The sequence below is a fragment of the Salvelinus sp. IW2-2015 genome, linkage group LG26 (assembly GCF_002910315.2).
Source record: "Salvelinus sp. IW2-2015 linkage group LG26, ASM291031v2, whole genome shotgun sequence".
NCBI classification, from domain to species: domain Eukaryota; kingdom Metazoa; phylum Chordata; class Actinopteri; order Salmoniformes; family Salmonidae; genus Salvelinus; species Salvelinus sp. IW2-2015.
Genome location: NC_036866.1, coordinates 20,503,636 through 20,520,948, shown reverse-complemented (window position 1 = coordinate 20,520,948; position 17,313 = coordinate 20,503,636). Strand labels below are relative to the sequence as shown.

The window sequence follows — 17,313 nt, the reverse complement described above, 5'->3', positions numbered from 1 at the left end:
CTCGTTTCAATGTTCATTCTAAGAAGCCTAACTTTCAAAATATAGTTATTTTTGGTTCAACCGGAACCCACAAAATGTTTGTTTGATAAGTATAGTATAGAGCACAATTATCTAATGAAATGTTTCTGTCTTTTGAATGTGGAAAATAATTTGGACAGGCCGAGGCAAAATATTAAAATATGACTGATGTAACTCATACTTGGTGAACTGTAACTTCGAAGCTGGTATCATAATCTTTGCACAGCATGCGCAGTACAGAATGCTCCACGAGCCTCCACGTTTGATCACGAGCCTTGGTTAGCCAATCACATCAAGCCACAATGTGTTTCCAAACAACACTCCTTTTCACGCGACGGGCTATGTCAACTACTTCCTCATTTCAACTAAAAAGTTTTCGGGTGAATAAATTGATTGCTACTTTGTATCTCTGACATTTCAGATGATCAGATACTGTAGTTACTCACTCCGTTGATATTATTACTTGATAGCTAAGAGGCTACATTGTAGCTACTACTTAATCGCGCTGGGAGAGATCACAAGAAAATAAACATGGACAATACTGGTTTTCCTAGACAAAAAACAATTAAGCTTGTGATAAAAACACCTAATCAAGCCCACGGGGATCAAACGATTGAAGGAGTTGACATGGATTGGACAGTGAAAGAGTTGAAGACACATTTGTCGAGAATGTACCCAAACAACCCGGTGAGTGAATGTAATAGTTAACTTAGCTAGCTAACGTTACCAGAGCAAGCTAGCAAGTCCTTGCCAAGTTATATAGGTCAGGGAAGCTTGTCAGCTAATGTGACGCTAGCTACTGTCAATAACAATCATTCAAGCCAAACAGCTAAGTTAGCTAGCTAGGCTATGTATAGTTGTGTGTATTAATCGTGGTTGCTGTCAGTGTGTGTCTTGTGTTGACATCTGTCCCCCTTTCCCCCACAGGCTGAAAGTGATCAGAGACTAATTTACTCTGGCAAGCTGCTCCCAGACCACCTGCATGTAAGAGATATTTTCAGAAAGGTACGTGTGTGTGCTTGTTCACCTATCTAACAATTAGACATATTCTCAGAACTCTATCTACATACCGAGTTATGTTTCAAGCATCTGGTCAGATTGCAGGAATCAAATGTCAAAAATATATTGTTACTGATTCAACATAATGTGCCTAGATCAGGGATTCAGTCAGCCCACACAAATACCTGAACTCCGTTAATTGTGAAACATGTCTTAGTTGTTTTAGTATTACTGCCGTGACTTAAAACTGTGCAGAACAGTTTGTATATTTCATCTGTTTTATCAATTAATCACAATACTAGAATCATTATTGTTGAACAAAACCCAGACTGAAAACTGGACTTTGACAACCCTGGAGTTCAAGTCTATTATAAGCCCCTCATAACCCCTTTTCTAAACTTCAGATCAGATGTTGATCACTCAGTTCACTACTTTTCTTACAGGATTTTTCAACAGCCAATTTTTGTTGTAAATTTTTTTATTTAAAAGGTTGAATGGGTGTCCCTCTATGTCCAGTGCCAAGAATGGATGTCATGTATATTACTGTGGTTTATGTTGTCTGGTGTATCTTATCATGTATGTATATGTCTTCACAGACGGACCTAACACCCACTGTGCACCTGGTGTGTGCAGTAAGGACTCAGCCTATAGGTCCGCTAGGAGCAAGACCAAAGGTAAAGTACCCCATATGGAACCCTATCTCAAACTGTGACACTGGATTCTATGTGAAGGTTATGATGTAGTCCTAGGTGAAGCTATTTTAAATCTACTCATTAAATAGCATCAGTCAACAATGCCTCAGTTGTTGCTCCCCAAGATATTGTGCCAAACCATGATGAAACTTTTTAGTTCTGCTGTGCCAGTGATTCCCTCGTGTTCTCCTTTAGAAGCCATGCACACCTCATGAATATTAACTAGTAGCTATAATTGGGAGCTCCCGGAGCTGACAAAGGACAGTCAAAGCCACAGATTCAACATAGGAAAAAGCCACCTCACACAGTTGATAAGGAGTCATTTGATAAGCCAAAACGCCCTATCAGCCAAAATTGTCTCAAWTATTCCCCCATTCAGTGGTTGAGAATGCATCAGCCGAGTCTGTTCTGTTCTCTGGAAAGAGGAGTCCCAGCTCAGTGGGTAGCAGGAGACAGGTGCACAACTGCTCTCATTAGGATTCTCTGGAGACCATAACTTTGCATCTCTGAAACTTTACTGCAGCTTATAGCTATGCAGCTAGATCTAAAAATAGCTAGGTTGGGGGTTTCACATAACTTTTWAAAAAATTGTGTGAGAGTATATTCCTGTATTTTAGTGCCAAATGGGTCTAGACATGTCTGTGAGGGATCAATTTTGTAAAAAGCTTTTTTCAGATTGGTAATGGTATGCAAACAATCATACAATACATATTCAAGTGCAGTTTAAAGAACCAGGACCAAGTACCTTTCACGTTAGAACAATTGAAAACAAAGGACAGGCAAGATACTATCCAAATTTTTTATTTTGAATCCTCTAGTCTACTGTGATGGTTTCTGTTGTCACTTTGTCAGTATCTTTTAAGATGAGGTAATTTTTTTAATGAGCATGGCCTTATTTCAGCATATTGGATGACTGTCAATCATATTCTGTCATTCATATTCCATTCACCATTCACCCAATGTAATATCGATAGCTTTAGACTACTACATCATATTTAAATTTTCCCTACACCCATCATGAAGTTGCTACAACCTATCCTATGAATGAATGTTAACAATGTAGGTGCACACAGGTCAAGAGAAATGTTTGAGTAGTCAAGGTGACAGACAGTGACACATTCAATACCACCTTGCATACACTTGCCTGCATCTAGCTTTTCTAGGGTGTAATCATTAGTCCAACAGTTGCAAACGAGAGTTTCTTTTGGACAAATTCAGATATGTTTATCCCTGTTACGTTTGCTTCCGTTTAAGGTTTTCATCAGAATTGGTGGAAAGAAAACACCCCTGATCACACGCAAACACAGTTCACTTTCATAGTAGCCACATACCAACAGCATGATGACTTTGCTCGTTATATTCCTTCTCGCATCAACACGCTCTCCTCCTCTCACCTTTTCCCTTCGCTTGTGGACTTAAGTGCACAACACATCAGCTGTCTGTGAACAGAGGAAAAAATCTTTCCTAGCCAAAAATGTAATTTTTTAAAATACTTTTGATTTTTCAGAAATTCTCTGAGGAGCATCCACTAATGTCCACACCTGTGGTGTAACACCATTTCTCACTTTTGATTCAGGTCAGGGAATCAGAGCAGCAAGAGGCACAAACATCGGCCATGCCTACCGGTCAGAACCCAGAGGGTGCCTCCCCAGCCCCATCTGTGCCCACTGAACCAGAACTGAGACAGCGCAGGCCCCCTGCCCCCTCTCACACCCCACCAGCAGCTGCATGGCCTGGCACTACAACGTGAGTTAACAAGACTGGTGCATTCTTTGCATAAGGCTGGTGGTATTAGTACTGTATCTATTACTTGTGTTGCTTTATGAAAAGTTATATTGCTTGGAGAGATTATATGCATTACATTGGTCTATCCTTCAGTCTGACATGACATGTAATTCACACTGCTATTAACCTGTGTTTCTAGGCTAGTGGCAGCAGAGATGACAAACCCAACCTTCCCCACTTACTCCCTCTACAGCCCTCAACAGCTTCTCTGGCTGCAGCACATGTATGCTCGCCAGTACTACATGCAGTAGTAAGTTTTCAATCACAAGCATTTTATCACATTTAGTTATGTGACTTCCTACTGTTCTGCCATAGCATATTATTAACCCTCTAGAGCAGGGTTCCCAAACTTGGCCCGTGGCAGGTTTTATTTGGCCCCACAAGTTTTCTGATCCAAAAATAAATAAATAATAAGCTAACATATGGAAGGGTTTTAAGATGGTCATTCCAAGGATTATTTAGCTGTTGAATTTTAAGACCCATTAAGTTATCAAAAGATATATACAAAAATGATTCGATGGGACATTGAATTTGGCATTACTGTTATTAGCCAATAGAAACGCATTGAAAAACAGATTCACTACATGGAATAACAGTCCCCCAAAAATGTAAAAGGAAGTTTGTTTTGAAGTGTCTGTCCTATATCTGAGAGATATAAGAAAGATCAGGAAGTTATATATATATATATTTCTTACATGTATTTATCCCCATATTTTAGGCACTAAACTATGTACAGTACCAGTTAAAAGTTTGGACACCTACACATTTCAGGGTTTTTCTTTATTATTAACAATTTTCTACATTGTAGAATAATAGTGAAGACATCAAAACTATGAAATAACATATATGCAATCATGTAGTAACCTAAAAAGTGTTAAACAAATCAAAATATATTTGAGATTATTCAAAGTAGCCACCCTTTGCTTTGATGACGGCAGGTAGGTAGCCTACTGGTTAACCGAAAGATCGAATCCCCGAGCTTATCGAAGATCGAATCCCCAAGCTGACATGGTAATAATCTGTCGTTCTGCCCCTGAACAAGGCAGATAACCCCCTGTTCCTAGGCCGTCGTTGAAAATAAGAATTTGTTCTTAACTGACTTGCCTAGTAAAATAAAAAAATGACAGCTTTGCACACACTTGACATTCTCTCAACCAGCTTCATGATGTAGTCACCTGGAAGATAGCCCTATTTGGTAAAAGAGCAAGTCCATATTATGGCAAGAACAGCTCAAATAAGCAAAGAGAAACCACAGGCCATCAGTACTTTCAGACATGAAGGTCAGTCAATCTGGAAAATTTCAAGAACATTGAAKGTTTTTTCAAGTGCTGTCGCAAAAACCATCAAGCGCTATGATGACACTGGCACTCATGAGGACTGCCACAGGAAGAGAAGACCCAGAGTTACCTCTGCTACAGAGGATCAGTTCATTAGAGTTAGCTGCACCTCAGATTGCAGCCACTCTGCCTCACAGAGTTCAAGTAACAGACACATCTCAACATCAACTGTTCAGAGGAGACTGTGTGAATCAGGTCTTCATGGTCAAATTGCTGCAAAGAAACCACTCTAAAGAACACCAATAATAAGAAGAGCCTTGCTTGGGCCAAGAAACACGAGCAATGGATATTAGACCGGTGGAAATCTGTCCTTTGGTCTGATGAGTCCAAATTTGAGATTTTTGGTTCCAACCGCCGTGTCTTTGTGAGATGCAGAGTAGGTGAACGGATGATCTCTGCATGTGTGGTTCCCACCATGAAGCATGTAGGAGGAGGTGTGATGGTGTGGGGGTGCTTTGTGACACTCTGTGATTTATTTAGAATTCAAGGCACACTTAACCGGCATGGCTACCACAGCATTCTGCAACGATATGCACTCCCATCTGGTTTGCGCTTAGTGGACGATCATTTGCTTTTCAACAGGGCAATGACCCCACACACCTCCAGGCTGTGTAAGGGCTATTTGACCAAGAAGGAGAGAGATGGAGTGCTGCATCAGATGACCTGGCCTCCACAATCACCCAACCTCAACCCAATTGAGATGGTTTGGGATGAGTTGGACCGCAGAGTGAAGGAAAAGCCAACAAGTGCTCAGCATATGTGGGAACTCCTTCAAGACTGGGAAATCATTCATCATGAAGCTGGCTGAGAGAATGCCAAGAGTGCGCAAAGCTGTCATCAAGGCAAAAGATGGCTGCTTTGAAGAATATATAAAATATATTTAGATTTGTTGAACATCTGATTCCATGTGTGTTCATGGTTTTGATGTCTTCACTATTATTCTACAATGTAAAAATCAAGAAAAACCCTTGAATGAGTAGGTGTGTCCAAACTTTTGACTGATACTTCTATACATTTTTAAAAACTGGTACCAGGGACCTTCAGGCGAGTCTTGTGAGGCTTGTGGGCGTCCTAGAGCAAAACACAGAACACCATCGTGTTCGTATGAGTCAGCTTTCCACTGAGATGTCATATTAGTGTGTAGCCCAAACCGTTTGGATGCTACAGACAGAAGTTGGCAGAAGAGGCTGTACCAACTTCAGATGAGTCTTGTGATGCTTGTGGGCGTCCTAGAGCAAAACACAGAACACCATCGTGTTCGTATGAGTCAGCTTTCCACTGAGATGTCATATTAGTGTGTAGCCCAAACCGTTTGGATGCTACAGACAGAAGTTGGCAGAAGAGGCTGTACCAACTTCAGATGAGTCTTGTGATGCTTGTGGGTGTCTTTTAGAACTGTCGTTTTCGTGAGAGTCTCATATTTCAATAGACTAGTTTGTAGGCCAAACTGTGCTGACGCTACGGACATTGTCTTGAGAAGAACGATTTTCGGGATGTCTCATGGTCTGACAAACACCAGTCTAGGGTGATATCGGCAGATGGGGTGGATTGAGAAGCAGCCCATGCAAAAAAAAACATGTCTAGCTTAAAGACACATTTTCTTGGGGATTTTTGCATTATGTTAATTAGATTTTTGCGGAGGTTAAGCAGGGAAAATACTTGAAGTGTGTTTTTCTTAGACCGTGTCTGTCTTTTGTCCCAAAGCCATGCAGCCTACGCAGCAGCAGCAGCCTCTGCCCCCTTTGCCCCAGCTGCCGGCCCATCCCTGCCTGTCGCACCCCACCAAGCCGCTATCCCAGCAGCCCTGCCAGCCAATCAGAATGCACAGGACGCTGCCTTCATCAACCCGGGAGCAGCCAATCAGAACCTGCGGATGAACGCCCAGGGCGGACCTGTGATGGAGGATGAGGAGGATATCGATCGGGATTGGCTTGACTGGGTGTACACGGCTGCACGTCTGGGTGTCTTCCTCAGCATCGTCTACTTCTACTCCAGCCTGAGCCGCTTTGTCCTGGTCATGAGCAGCCTTCTCCTTATGTACCTGTGAGTTTGCTGGTTATGTGGCTGTTTGTTTGTTCTTACACTACCGTTCAAAAGTTTGGGGTCACTTAGAAATGTCCTTGTTTTTTAAAGAAAATATTTGTTTTTTGTCCATTTAAAATAACATAAAATTTACCAGAAATACATTCTAGACATTGTTAATGTTCTAAATGACTATTGTAGCTGGAAACGGCATATAGGTGTACAGAGGCCCATTATCAGCAACCATCTCTCCTGTGTTCCAGCGGCAAGTTGTTAGCTAATCCAAGTTTATCATTTTAAAAGGCTAATTGATCATTAGAAAACCCTTTTGCAATAATGTTAGCACAGCTGAAAACTGTTGTTCTGATTAAAGAAGCAATAAAACTGTCCTTCTTTAGACTAGTTGAGTATCTGGAGCATCAGCATTTGTGGGTTCGATTACAGGCTCAAAATGGCCAGAAACAAAGAACTTTCTTCTGAAACTCGTCAGTCTATTCTTGTTCTGAGAAATGATGGCTATTCCATGCGACAAATTGCCAAGAAACTGAAGATCTTGTACACCGCTGTGTACTACTCCCTTCACAGATAAGCACAAACTGGCTCTAACCAGAATAGAAAAAAGGATGAGAAGAAAATGTTCATTATCTGTTAGTTGGACTGGTCCTGGGAATGTAAACCGAGTTTCCATTATTATCATATCAGTGAGTTGGTACTGCCTCTTTTTTTGCACAACCTGTTCTTAACCATTAATAACATGAAATTCACCACCACGTGAATAAGATGTAGTCACAAATAACATGTATCCTGTGTACTTTGACTGTATGCTATGACTGTGTAAAAAACACACAGTTTAAGAAAAATCATGCAGATCTACATTATTAATCCCTGTTGTCTTCCTCTCAGGCACACAGCAGGCTGGTTCCCCTTCAGGAGAAGGCCCCTGGTCAGAGGTCCAAACAACCAGGTCCCCGAGGTTATCCAGAACCACCAGGACAGGAACCCAGTTCCACCTGTAAGACACGTTTTCTCTGGCGGGAGATAACAGAGATGGCTTTATAACAAGGCATTCAGCTACTGCCCTTATGTAGTAACATTCATCACACAGCATGTAGCGTTTCAGTAACAGTGTTGAATAAATACAGAGTTAGTGTGTTTATATCTTAACTCTGGCGGTGGGGCTAACAGTTTCTCCTCTTCTCTCAGACGGAGGACCCTGCAGGAGAAGAGGGGGCCGGGGCGGAGGCTGAGGTTGATGAACCACACCCCCTGACTGCAGTGCTGGTGCCTCCACACAGGGTGTCCATCGTTTGGACTGCCTGGATCTTTTTCAAAGCCTTCTTTGCCTCCCTCGTCCCAGAGGCCCTAGCAGTGGCTAACTGAATTATCAACTTTTCCAGCAGGGGGCACACTGGTGCTGAATTTAACCTGAGTATTAGACATGCCTCTCTGTCACGGGAAGTCCTCCCTCTGGACTTCTGGATAGTAGATGCCTGGACATTTTGTGAGAAATCCTGAATGATTTAGGGCTTCAATGCATACAAATCCCTGCCTGTAGTCTGTTGTGTGTGTTTAGGGATATGGTGGTTCATTCGGCACTTCCTGCCTTATGATAGTGACCAAATGGTTGTATATGCAGTATAGTACATACACTTCTCGCTGCCAAATGGTTGTATATACTGTAAATGAGTATTGGAACTAAAAATGTAAATATTATTCTATTGTCTGTGTAACAGGGTAGGTTATGTTTCCACTTGACACTGCAGAAACCTGTATTTTGTTTGTGTATTCCTATTGGTTGGTTAAATTTACATATCAGTAAGTTGTTATGCCATTGGTCATGTTTGCAGATAGGAAGAGATCGCAAACTTAAATTCTTCCCAGTCTGATATTGACATTCAGGTGGTAGGCCACGTTCTGAAATTACTGTATTCTATTTTCATATTTGCAATGTGTAGGAGTTCACTATGTACAGTACCTGTCAAAAGGTGAGGCACACCTACTCATTCAAGGGGTTTTTCTTAATTTTTTATATTTTCTACATTGTAGAATAATAGTGAAGACCTCAAAACTATGAAATAACACACATGGAAACATTTAGTGACCAAAAAAGTGTAAAACAAATCAAAATATATTTTATATTTGAGATTCTTCTAGCCACCCTTTACCTTGATGATAGCTTTGCATGCTCTTGGAATTCTTTCAACCAGCTTCATGAGGTAGTCACTGGGAATGCATTTAAATTAATTTGCCTTGTTCATTTCTGGAAATTCTTATTTTAATGCGTTTGAGCCAAGCAGTTGTGTTGTYACAAGGTAGGGTTAGTATACAGAAGGTAGCCCTATTTGGTAAAAGACCAAGTCCATATTATGGCAAGAACAGCTCAAATAAGCAAAGAGAAATGACAGTCCATCATTACTTTAAAACATGAAGGTCAGTCAATCTGGAAAATTAAGAACTTTGAAAGTTTCTTTATTAAGTGCAGGTGCAAAAACCAGCAAGCACTATGATGAAACTAGCTCTCATGAGGACCGCCACAGGAAGAGAAGACCCAGAGGTACCTCTGCTGCAGAGTATAAGTTCATATAGAGTTACCTGCCTCAGAAATTGGCAATTAACTGCCCCTCAGYTTGCACCTCACAGAGTCCAAGTAACAGACATCTCAACATCAACTGTTGAGAGGAGACTGCGTGAATCAGGCCTTCATGGTCAAATTGCTGCAAAGAAACCACTAATAAAGGACACCAATAATAAGAGACTTGTTTGGTCCAAGAAACACGATCAATGGGCATTAGACTGGTGGAAATCCCTCTTTTGGGCTGATGAGTCCAAATTTGAGATTTTTGGTTACAACTGCCGTGTCTTTGTGAGAAAGGGAGTAGGTGAACGGATGATCTCCGCATGTGTGGTTCCCACCGTGAAGCATGGAGGGGGATGTGTGATGTTGTGGGGGTGCTTTGCTGGTGACACTGTCAGTGATTTGTTTAGAATTCAAGGCACGCTCAACTAGCATGGCTACCACAGCATTCTGCAGGAACACACCCTCCCATCTGGTTTGCGTTTAGTGGGACTATCATTTGTTTTTCAAGAGGACAATGACCCAAAACACACCTCCAGGCTGTGTAAGGGCTATTTGACCAAGGAGGAGAGTGATGGAGTGCTGCATCAGATAACCTGGCCTTCATGATCACCCAAGCTCAACCCAATTGAGATGGTTTGGGAAGAGTTGGACCGCAGAGTGCAGGAAAAGCAGCCAACAAGTGCTCAGCATATGTGGGAACTCCTTCAAGACTGTTGGGAAATCATTCATCATGAATGAGAGAAGGCCAAGAGTGTGCAAAGCTGTCAAAGGCAAAGGGTGGCTACTTCGAAGAATCTCAAATATAAAATAAATGTAGATTTGTTTTACACTTTTTTGGTTACATGATTCCATATGTGTTATTTCATAGTTTTGATGTCTTCACTATTATTCTAGATAATAGAACATAGTAAAAATAAAGGAAAACCCAAACTTGACTGGTACTGTATGTGTACGCTACCTGTTATATATTGGTCATGTAATTGCTGTAAGAGCGAGTTACATTTACATTTAAGTCATTTAGCAGACGCTCTTATCAGACGCAGACGCGTCTGCAGACGCAGACGCTCTTATCCAGAGCGACTTACAAATTGGAGTTAGCTAGCATGCTCTAATTTTAATGGTCGCTTTAGCTCCCTGCTATTTCCAAACGAGTCACGAATCTACAGCCATCAACATACTGTTGTCTTACACATCTAACGTGCTTCCTTGTTTCTATCGTCAGGTACCGTCACATTTATTGTATTTTGTACTCTTTTTGTCATTGTAAAGATGTTTGATTAAAAAAAATACCCAGTCTGATATTGAAATGCAAGCAATCAATCACAAATCTGCAGCCATCAACCTAGAGTAGTCCTGCACATCGAATGTGCTTCCTTGTGTCTATTGTCAGAATGAACACCAATCAACTGGAACCGCTGGCTGGCCATTCCTTTCTTTTAAAAAATATAACAATGCAAGAGTTACCAAGTACGATCACATCTGCACACTACAAAACATATCTTATTATGCAAGCTTGCTTTCATCTGGGTTAAATTCTGGGATGCTCATAGTGCTATATGACTATGAAAGTTGAATTATGGTAAACACAGGAACATGTAGTTGTGTGGGGCTTAGGCCAGACTGCTGTGTCCGTCTAAAAACAAAATTGAATCATGCATAGCGAACTTGCTCCCTTGTTATACAGATGACAAAAATATGTATTGTGATTATTTTTGGAAAGTATTCAGACTCTGACTTTTTCCACATTTTGTTACAGCCTTATTCTAAAATGGATTAAATTGTCGCCCCCCCCCCCCATCAATCTACACACAATACCAAATAATGACAAAGCAAAAACAGGTTTAGAAATGTTTGCTAATTTATTAAGAATAAAAACGGATTAAATTCACTTAAGTATTCAGACCCTTTACTCAGTACTTTGTCGAAGCACCTTTGGCAGCAAGTACAGCCTCGAGTCTTCATGGGTATGACGCTACAAGCTTGGCACACCTGTATTTGGGGAGTTTCTCACATTCTGCTCTGCAGATCCTCTGAAGCTCTGTCAGGTTGGATGGGGAGCGTTGCTGCACAGCTATTTTCAGGTGTCTCCAGAGATGTTCGATCGGGTTCAAGTCCGGGCTCTGGCTGGGGCACTCAAAGACATTCAGAGACTTGTCCCGAAGCTGCTCCTGCGTTGTCTTGGCTGTGTGCTTAGGGTCGTTGTCCTGTTGGAAGGTGAACCTTCGCCCCAGTCTGAGGTCCTGAGTGCTCTGGAGCAGATTTTCATCAAGGATATCTCTGTACTTTGCGCCGTTCATCTTTCCCTCGATCTTGACTAGTCTCCCAGTTCCCAATAAGGCTGTAACATAGCAAAATGTGGGAAAAGTCAGTGGGTCTGAATACTTTCCGAATGCACTGTATACACTAATTGTAATTTAGTGTCAAATTGGGATTAGTGTATACTAATCAAATTGGGATTAGTATACACTAATCCCAATTTGATTTGTCTTTTTGTTTTTATTTTGGTAAAACAGCTGTTTAGGGGATGCTACTATATCATAAATATTTTATGGAGACTTGCATTAATAGATGCAATTAATGTACTTATTTAAAAGGATTGCCTCTTAAGAAACAGTAATTTACTAGTCAACTAACAGAACAAATACTATATCACATCTACAGTACTCAATAAKACAAGCTTGTTTCAGATAAATATGTTTTAAATTTTCTTAGCATATCTCATGAAAATGTTTTAAGTTCACAAGGGTAACCCTCCTCCACTCCAACTCTACAGCTTTTGCAATCCAAAGTTCATTGACCTGTTGGAGAAATGTGGGGTTGGCAAACTGCATTCTGTGTTTACCGTGTGGGGTTGTAGTACATTTCACTCCTTTTCCCCATTGCTTCCTCTGAGTTGTCCAGGCAGGCTAGAGAGTTCAGCTAGTACTTCTGGTCCATAGAGACTTGCTCCCTCTGACCCAGTCCACTTTGCAACTACTCATATCTGTCATGTACTTATTTACTGGAAAGTACATATTTTCTCAGGAAGTTAAATTGACTAATTGGTTCTCTATAGTTTCATCATGATGGGTCTGAGTCAATACTGGCATTCCTGTCACTGGATGGTATGGGAGTTTCTCAGAATGTGCCCTATAATCTTTTGGAGGTACATCTCTGTTATGTACTGTCCTATAATAACCCTACCTCACATGTACAGAAGTAGCTGCCTGGGGACAGAAAGACCACGCAAAAAAAAATAAAAAAAATCCTCAGACTTCAACTCTGGCCTGGTTGAGGCCCAATTATAGCCTACTGGGGCAGTTTTGTGATGTTTAGTTTATCAAAGGTTAGCCTCAATCCATCCCCCATCTCCCTGGAGGTGTCTTCTGTTCCCTCCCTCTTCCTCCTCTTGTCTGTTTGGCATGCTCAACACAGCCTGGATCAGTTGCAAGTTTCTGAGGAGACACTACACAGCTCTGGGATCCAGTTTGAAGTCAGTATTAATTTAGCTGCTTGTGTGATGGATAAGTGTTTGATGACACTCCCAGTCCTGCTCCTGTTCCTGGGCCTGGTTGGGATATCCCGCTCCTGTCTGAATCCTGTCTCTGCATACAGATTCACTGGGGCTGTCTGTATGGTGACCTACTCTGCAGCAGTGGTCTGTGAGTATGACTACTTATTTCCTCTCTCTCTCTCTCTCTCTCTCTCTCTCTCTCTCTCTCTCTCTCTCTCTCTCTCTCTCTCTCTCTCTCTCTCTCTCCTCTCTCTCTCTCTCTCTCTCTCAACTGCCATGGAGTCCTGTGCATTCTCTCTCTCTCTCTCTCTCTCTCTCTCTCTCTCTCTCTCTCTCTCTCTCCTCACCTGATGCTGAAAGTGCTTTTCATAGGCTTCCTTATTGCATTGTTTTTGTTTGAATAAAAACATTAGATTTTACTGACTTGGTAGTTGAACTGTTTTGTTGAGTATTAGCTTTAATACTAAGGCTTGTATGTTGACCTTAGATAACTGTGTACTGGTGACACTGCCATGTGTCACTGTTTGCAGTGTCAACGTGGGACATTCAGTAGATTTTGAAATTGAGTCACATATTGATCTCGGCATTAACCCCAAACTTTGTAAGTAGATTTTTCTGTCCATTGTTTTTGTAGTTTTCAATGTTCACTCTCATTCTCATTCTCCTCAAGAGTTTAAAGGAATCTTATAAACACAGTTTTATTGTGATGTGTTGTAATGTATTTCTTGGCACTGACCAGTCTTTCTATGTCTCAGATTGTGGAAAAGAGAAAGTTGCCACTGACACCTCAGTCTGTTACCTCACCTTCCACAAGCTCAATCTCCTGCTGCAGGGAGACAAAGAGTGAGTGAACGTGAACATGAAACCTAGAGAAAATTGTGCAATATATTACACTTGTCAACTGCTCTCTGTTTTTCGACAAGAAAAGTAAAACTGCTGCATAAAATACAAAACCTATGCTTTACATTCTGTCTGTAGACCTGGCTGGCTGAAGAGGCTGTTTACAGACTATATCACCTTCACAGTGAAGTTGGTTATTAAAAGCCTGGTGAGTGACATAAGAGGGAAGTTTAAAATAAGAAAGAAAGAGCACACCCTGTTGTTTGGAATGGGAACAAATAATGGGAAGAACAAGCAAGGAGGTGGGCAGAGCCAAGCACGAGCTAGCGAGATCCTATTGGGCCGTTATAGCATACATCTGCATAMTTCCGTTAGGGAACGCTTACTCTGGGAAGTGCGCGTGTGCAATAACTCAATTCACCTTTACACTCCTTAGAAACAAAACAATTTTTTAAGACTTTGGCAAAGGATAAAGTCTACAAAACGTAGTCCACTCTGCTCACAACAGACTAGTTTGGGGAACAGAAAACTGTATTGAGATCAAATGTTTAATCGATGAGAACATTTGCAGAATGTCTGTCAAAAATCCAACTCCTTCCATCTTCTCCCACTGCCGTCCACTGGGCTTCCTCTCACTACCAAATATGGAAACGCCAAGCGGATGCTTCACATTTATACATCTGGTGAAATATCTGTCTCATTGTTCTATCTGTGGTATATGTCTCATTGGCCTTTACTCAATTAGATTTGCTCAACTCCTGCATCCCCCCTTCTCCGCCCTCTCTCACCTCCTTTTGAAAAAGGTCAAAGGTAATCGAGGAGAGGCAGCGAGGAGAGTGAATGTGGGCAAAAATGTGCTTGTTTGAAATTAAAAGGCTTAGGGATTCAAGCTTAGGTTGATTTCAAATGGAATTTTAATAATAAATATGTTGGATTCACATCTCCATCTCAAACAAAAATAAAAGTTAAAGAATAGGATTAAATCAAATCAGTTTGATTTGATTTAGTCCTTTTCTTTAACATAGATTTTTGGTTGAAATTGAGATGTGAATCCAACATATCAATTATTAATTTGTAGACAAACTGGAATTAAAGCCAGACTCAGTGGCACAGATGGAGCTATCAAAGCAGAAGATATATCTCCTTAAAAAGTTATTATTTGGTTGAGTTGACAACTAAACAAGTCAATAGCACTTTTGGAATACGGTAAATAGCCTATTAACTTGTTAACAAATTATATGTTGGATTCTCGTCTACATCTCAACCAAAATAAAAGTAAAAGAATAGGATTAAGCCAGGTGCTCAGATCTAACTATACAAGCAGTAGATACATCTCCTTTCAATGTTAATGTTGTAGTTGTCAACCAAACACAATTCAATATTTATTTTGTAAGACAGTAAATAACCTAATATTAAGGCTATCTTACAAACTAATGTAACAGTATTTATTCAACCTTAAAATGAGTAACTCATCCATGGACACATTAAGGTTACTGTAACAATAAATGTCTTATGTAATCATAGAAGGTGTGCATGTTCAGGGTCCCAGGTCTGTGGAAATCTTCACAATTGCTATAATAATCTACACAGAATCTCAAAAAGTATTGATCACCTGCACCATGTGCTTTAATGTAATCTCTACAAATTGCAACCCAGGTAATTTAGTTGTGATATTAGATCAAGCAAATTGATGACTCATTAAATTGTTGTATAAATAAACAAAATATCTGACATTGTATTCCCATTTGAACTTTGGTGTGCTTTGAAATGGTTGAAAGTGCACTGATAACATATTTAGGTGACAACTAAACGAAAAATCAGGCATTGATTTTTCTTTGGAATTTGGTTGAGCTTTTAGATGGTTGAAGCAGTGATAACACATTCGGAATTCAACAAATTTTTGTCTGTCTTTTTGAGTGGGTGAAAATAAGTTGGAATCTCATTGATCAACATAGGCTATCTACCAAATATTAACCAATTCTCCATGTTGAAATGACATGGTGTTCCCAGTGGGACAACCTGGCCTGGGGCCTGTTGCACAAGTAGAATTAAGACATCCGGGATAAATGACTCAGCTGAGCTCAATGAAGCCAAAACATGTGCGTCCAGGCTTAATTGGTTGCACAAAGACCAAGCCAGGATGAGCAGACACGGATTCATTAAGCAGGTGAAACCAATCCTGGATAGGTGCGCGCTCACGGCTCACTCAAATAGACCCGCCACAGATCACAGTTAACTGATTTACCATGGCAACTAGAGCCGCGTACTTTTCCCCGTCGGAAGCACAAATCCTCATGGAGGCATACGAGGAGGTAAAAGATATATTAAGAAGAAAGGCACACCGCCACAGTGATAAAGCAAAGGAAAAAGCGTGGCAAAGTATTGCAGACCGCCTGAATGCGTAAGTAGTGCACAATTACACACTCACCGCTCCGCTGAAACATCACAATTACAATTCAAATACACTGCTCAAAAAAATAAAGGGAACACTTAAACAACACAATGTAACTCCAAGTCAATCACACTTCTATGAAATCAAACTGTCCACTTAGGAAGCAACACTGATTGACAATAAATTTCACATGCTGTTGTGCAAATGGAATAGACAAAAGGTGGAAATTATAGGCAATTAGCAAGACACCCCAAAAAAGGAGTGATTCTGCAGGTGGTGACCACAGACCACTTCTCAGTTCCTATGCTTCCTGGCTGATGTTTTGGTCACTTTTGAATGCTGGCGGTGCTCTCACTCTAATGGTAGCATGAGACGGAGTCTACAACCCACACAAGTGGCTCAGGTAGTGCAGTTCATCCAGGATGGCACATCAATGCGAGCTGTGGCAAAAAGGTTAGCTGTGTCTGTCAGCGTAGTGTCCAGAGCATGGAGGCGCTACAGGAGACAGGCCAGTACATCAGGAGAACATGGAGGAGGCCGTAGGAGGGCAACAACCCAGCAACAGGACCGCTACCTCCGCCTTTGTGCAAGGAGGTGCACTGCCAGAGCCCTGCAAAATGACCTCCAGCAGGCCACAAATGTGCATATGTCAGCATATGGTCTCACAAGGGGTCTGAGGATCTCATCTCGGTACCTAATGGCAGTCAGGCTACCTCTGGCGAGCACATGGAGGGCTGTGCGGCCCCACAAAGAAATGCCACCCCACACCATGACTGACCCACCGCCAAACCGGTCATGCTGGAGGATGTTGCAGGCAGCAGAACATTCTCCACGGCGTCTCCAGACTCTGTCACGTGCTCAGTGTGAACCTGCTTTCATCTGTGAAGAGCACAGGGCGCAGTGGCGAATTTGCCAATCTTGTGTTTCTCTGGCAAATGCCAAACGTCCTGCACGGTGCTGGGCTGTAAGCACAACCCCCACCTGTGGACGTCGGGCCCTCATACCACCTCATGGAGTCTGTTTCTGACCGTTTGAGCAGACACATGCACATTTGTGGCCTGCTGGAGGTCATTTGCAGGGCTCTGGCAGTGCACCTCCTTGCCAACAAAGGCGGAGGTAGCGGTCCTGTTGCTGGGTTGTTGCCCTCCTACGGCCTC

At 41.6% G+C, this 17,313-nt stretch overlaps 1 protein-coding gene and 1 long non-coding RNA gene across 2 annotated transcripts; both read left to right on the top strand.

Moving 5' to 3' along the window:
- Positions 1 to 324: 324 nt before the first annotated feature.
- On the top strand, positions 325 to 8,566 carry LOC111952909 (homocysteine-responsive endoplasmic reticulum-resident ubiquitin-like domain member 1 protein). Its single transcript, XM_023971917.2, has 8 exons — positions 325 to 705; positions 946 to 1,023; positions 1,614 to 1,691; positions 3,286 to 3,455; positions 3,634 to 3,744; positions 6,536 to 6,874; positions 7,757 to 7,865; positions 8,057 to 8,566. The coding sequence occupies exons 1-8, from the start codon at positions 550 to 552 to the stop codon at positions 8,231 to 8,233; spliced, it is 1,218 nt and encodes a 405-aa protein (XP_023827685.1). The 5' UTR covers positions 325 to 549; the 3' UTR covers positions 8,234 to 8,566.
- A 4,308-nt stretch (positions 8,567 to 12,874) lies between these two features.
- LOC111952315 (uncharacterized) lies at positions 12,875 to 14,060 on the top strand. The gene is made up of 4 exons (XR_002875708.2): positions 12,875 to 13,072; positions 13,455 to 13,525; positions 13,680 to 13,767; positions 13,903 to 14,060. It is a non-coding gene; the product is annotated as an uncharacterized lncRNA (long non-coding RNA).
- The last annotated feature ends 3,253 nt before the right edge of the window (positions 14,061 to 17,313 follow it).

Bases quoted from the DNA above. Each gene is read 5' to 3' on its own strand.
- LOC111952909 (XM_023971917.2), top strand. From the start codon at position 550: ATGGACAATACTGGTTTTCCTAGACAAAAAACAATTAAGCTTGTGATA. The intron at 706-945 runs GTGAGTGAATGT...TTTCCCCCACAG, and splicing joins GAATGTACCCAAACAACCCG to GCTGAAAGTGATCAGAGACT. The intron at 3,456-3,633 runs GTGAGTTAACAA...CTGTGTTTCTAG, and splicing joins GCATGGCCTGGCACTACAAC to GCTAGTGGCAGCAGAGATGA.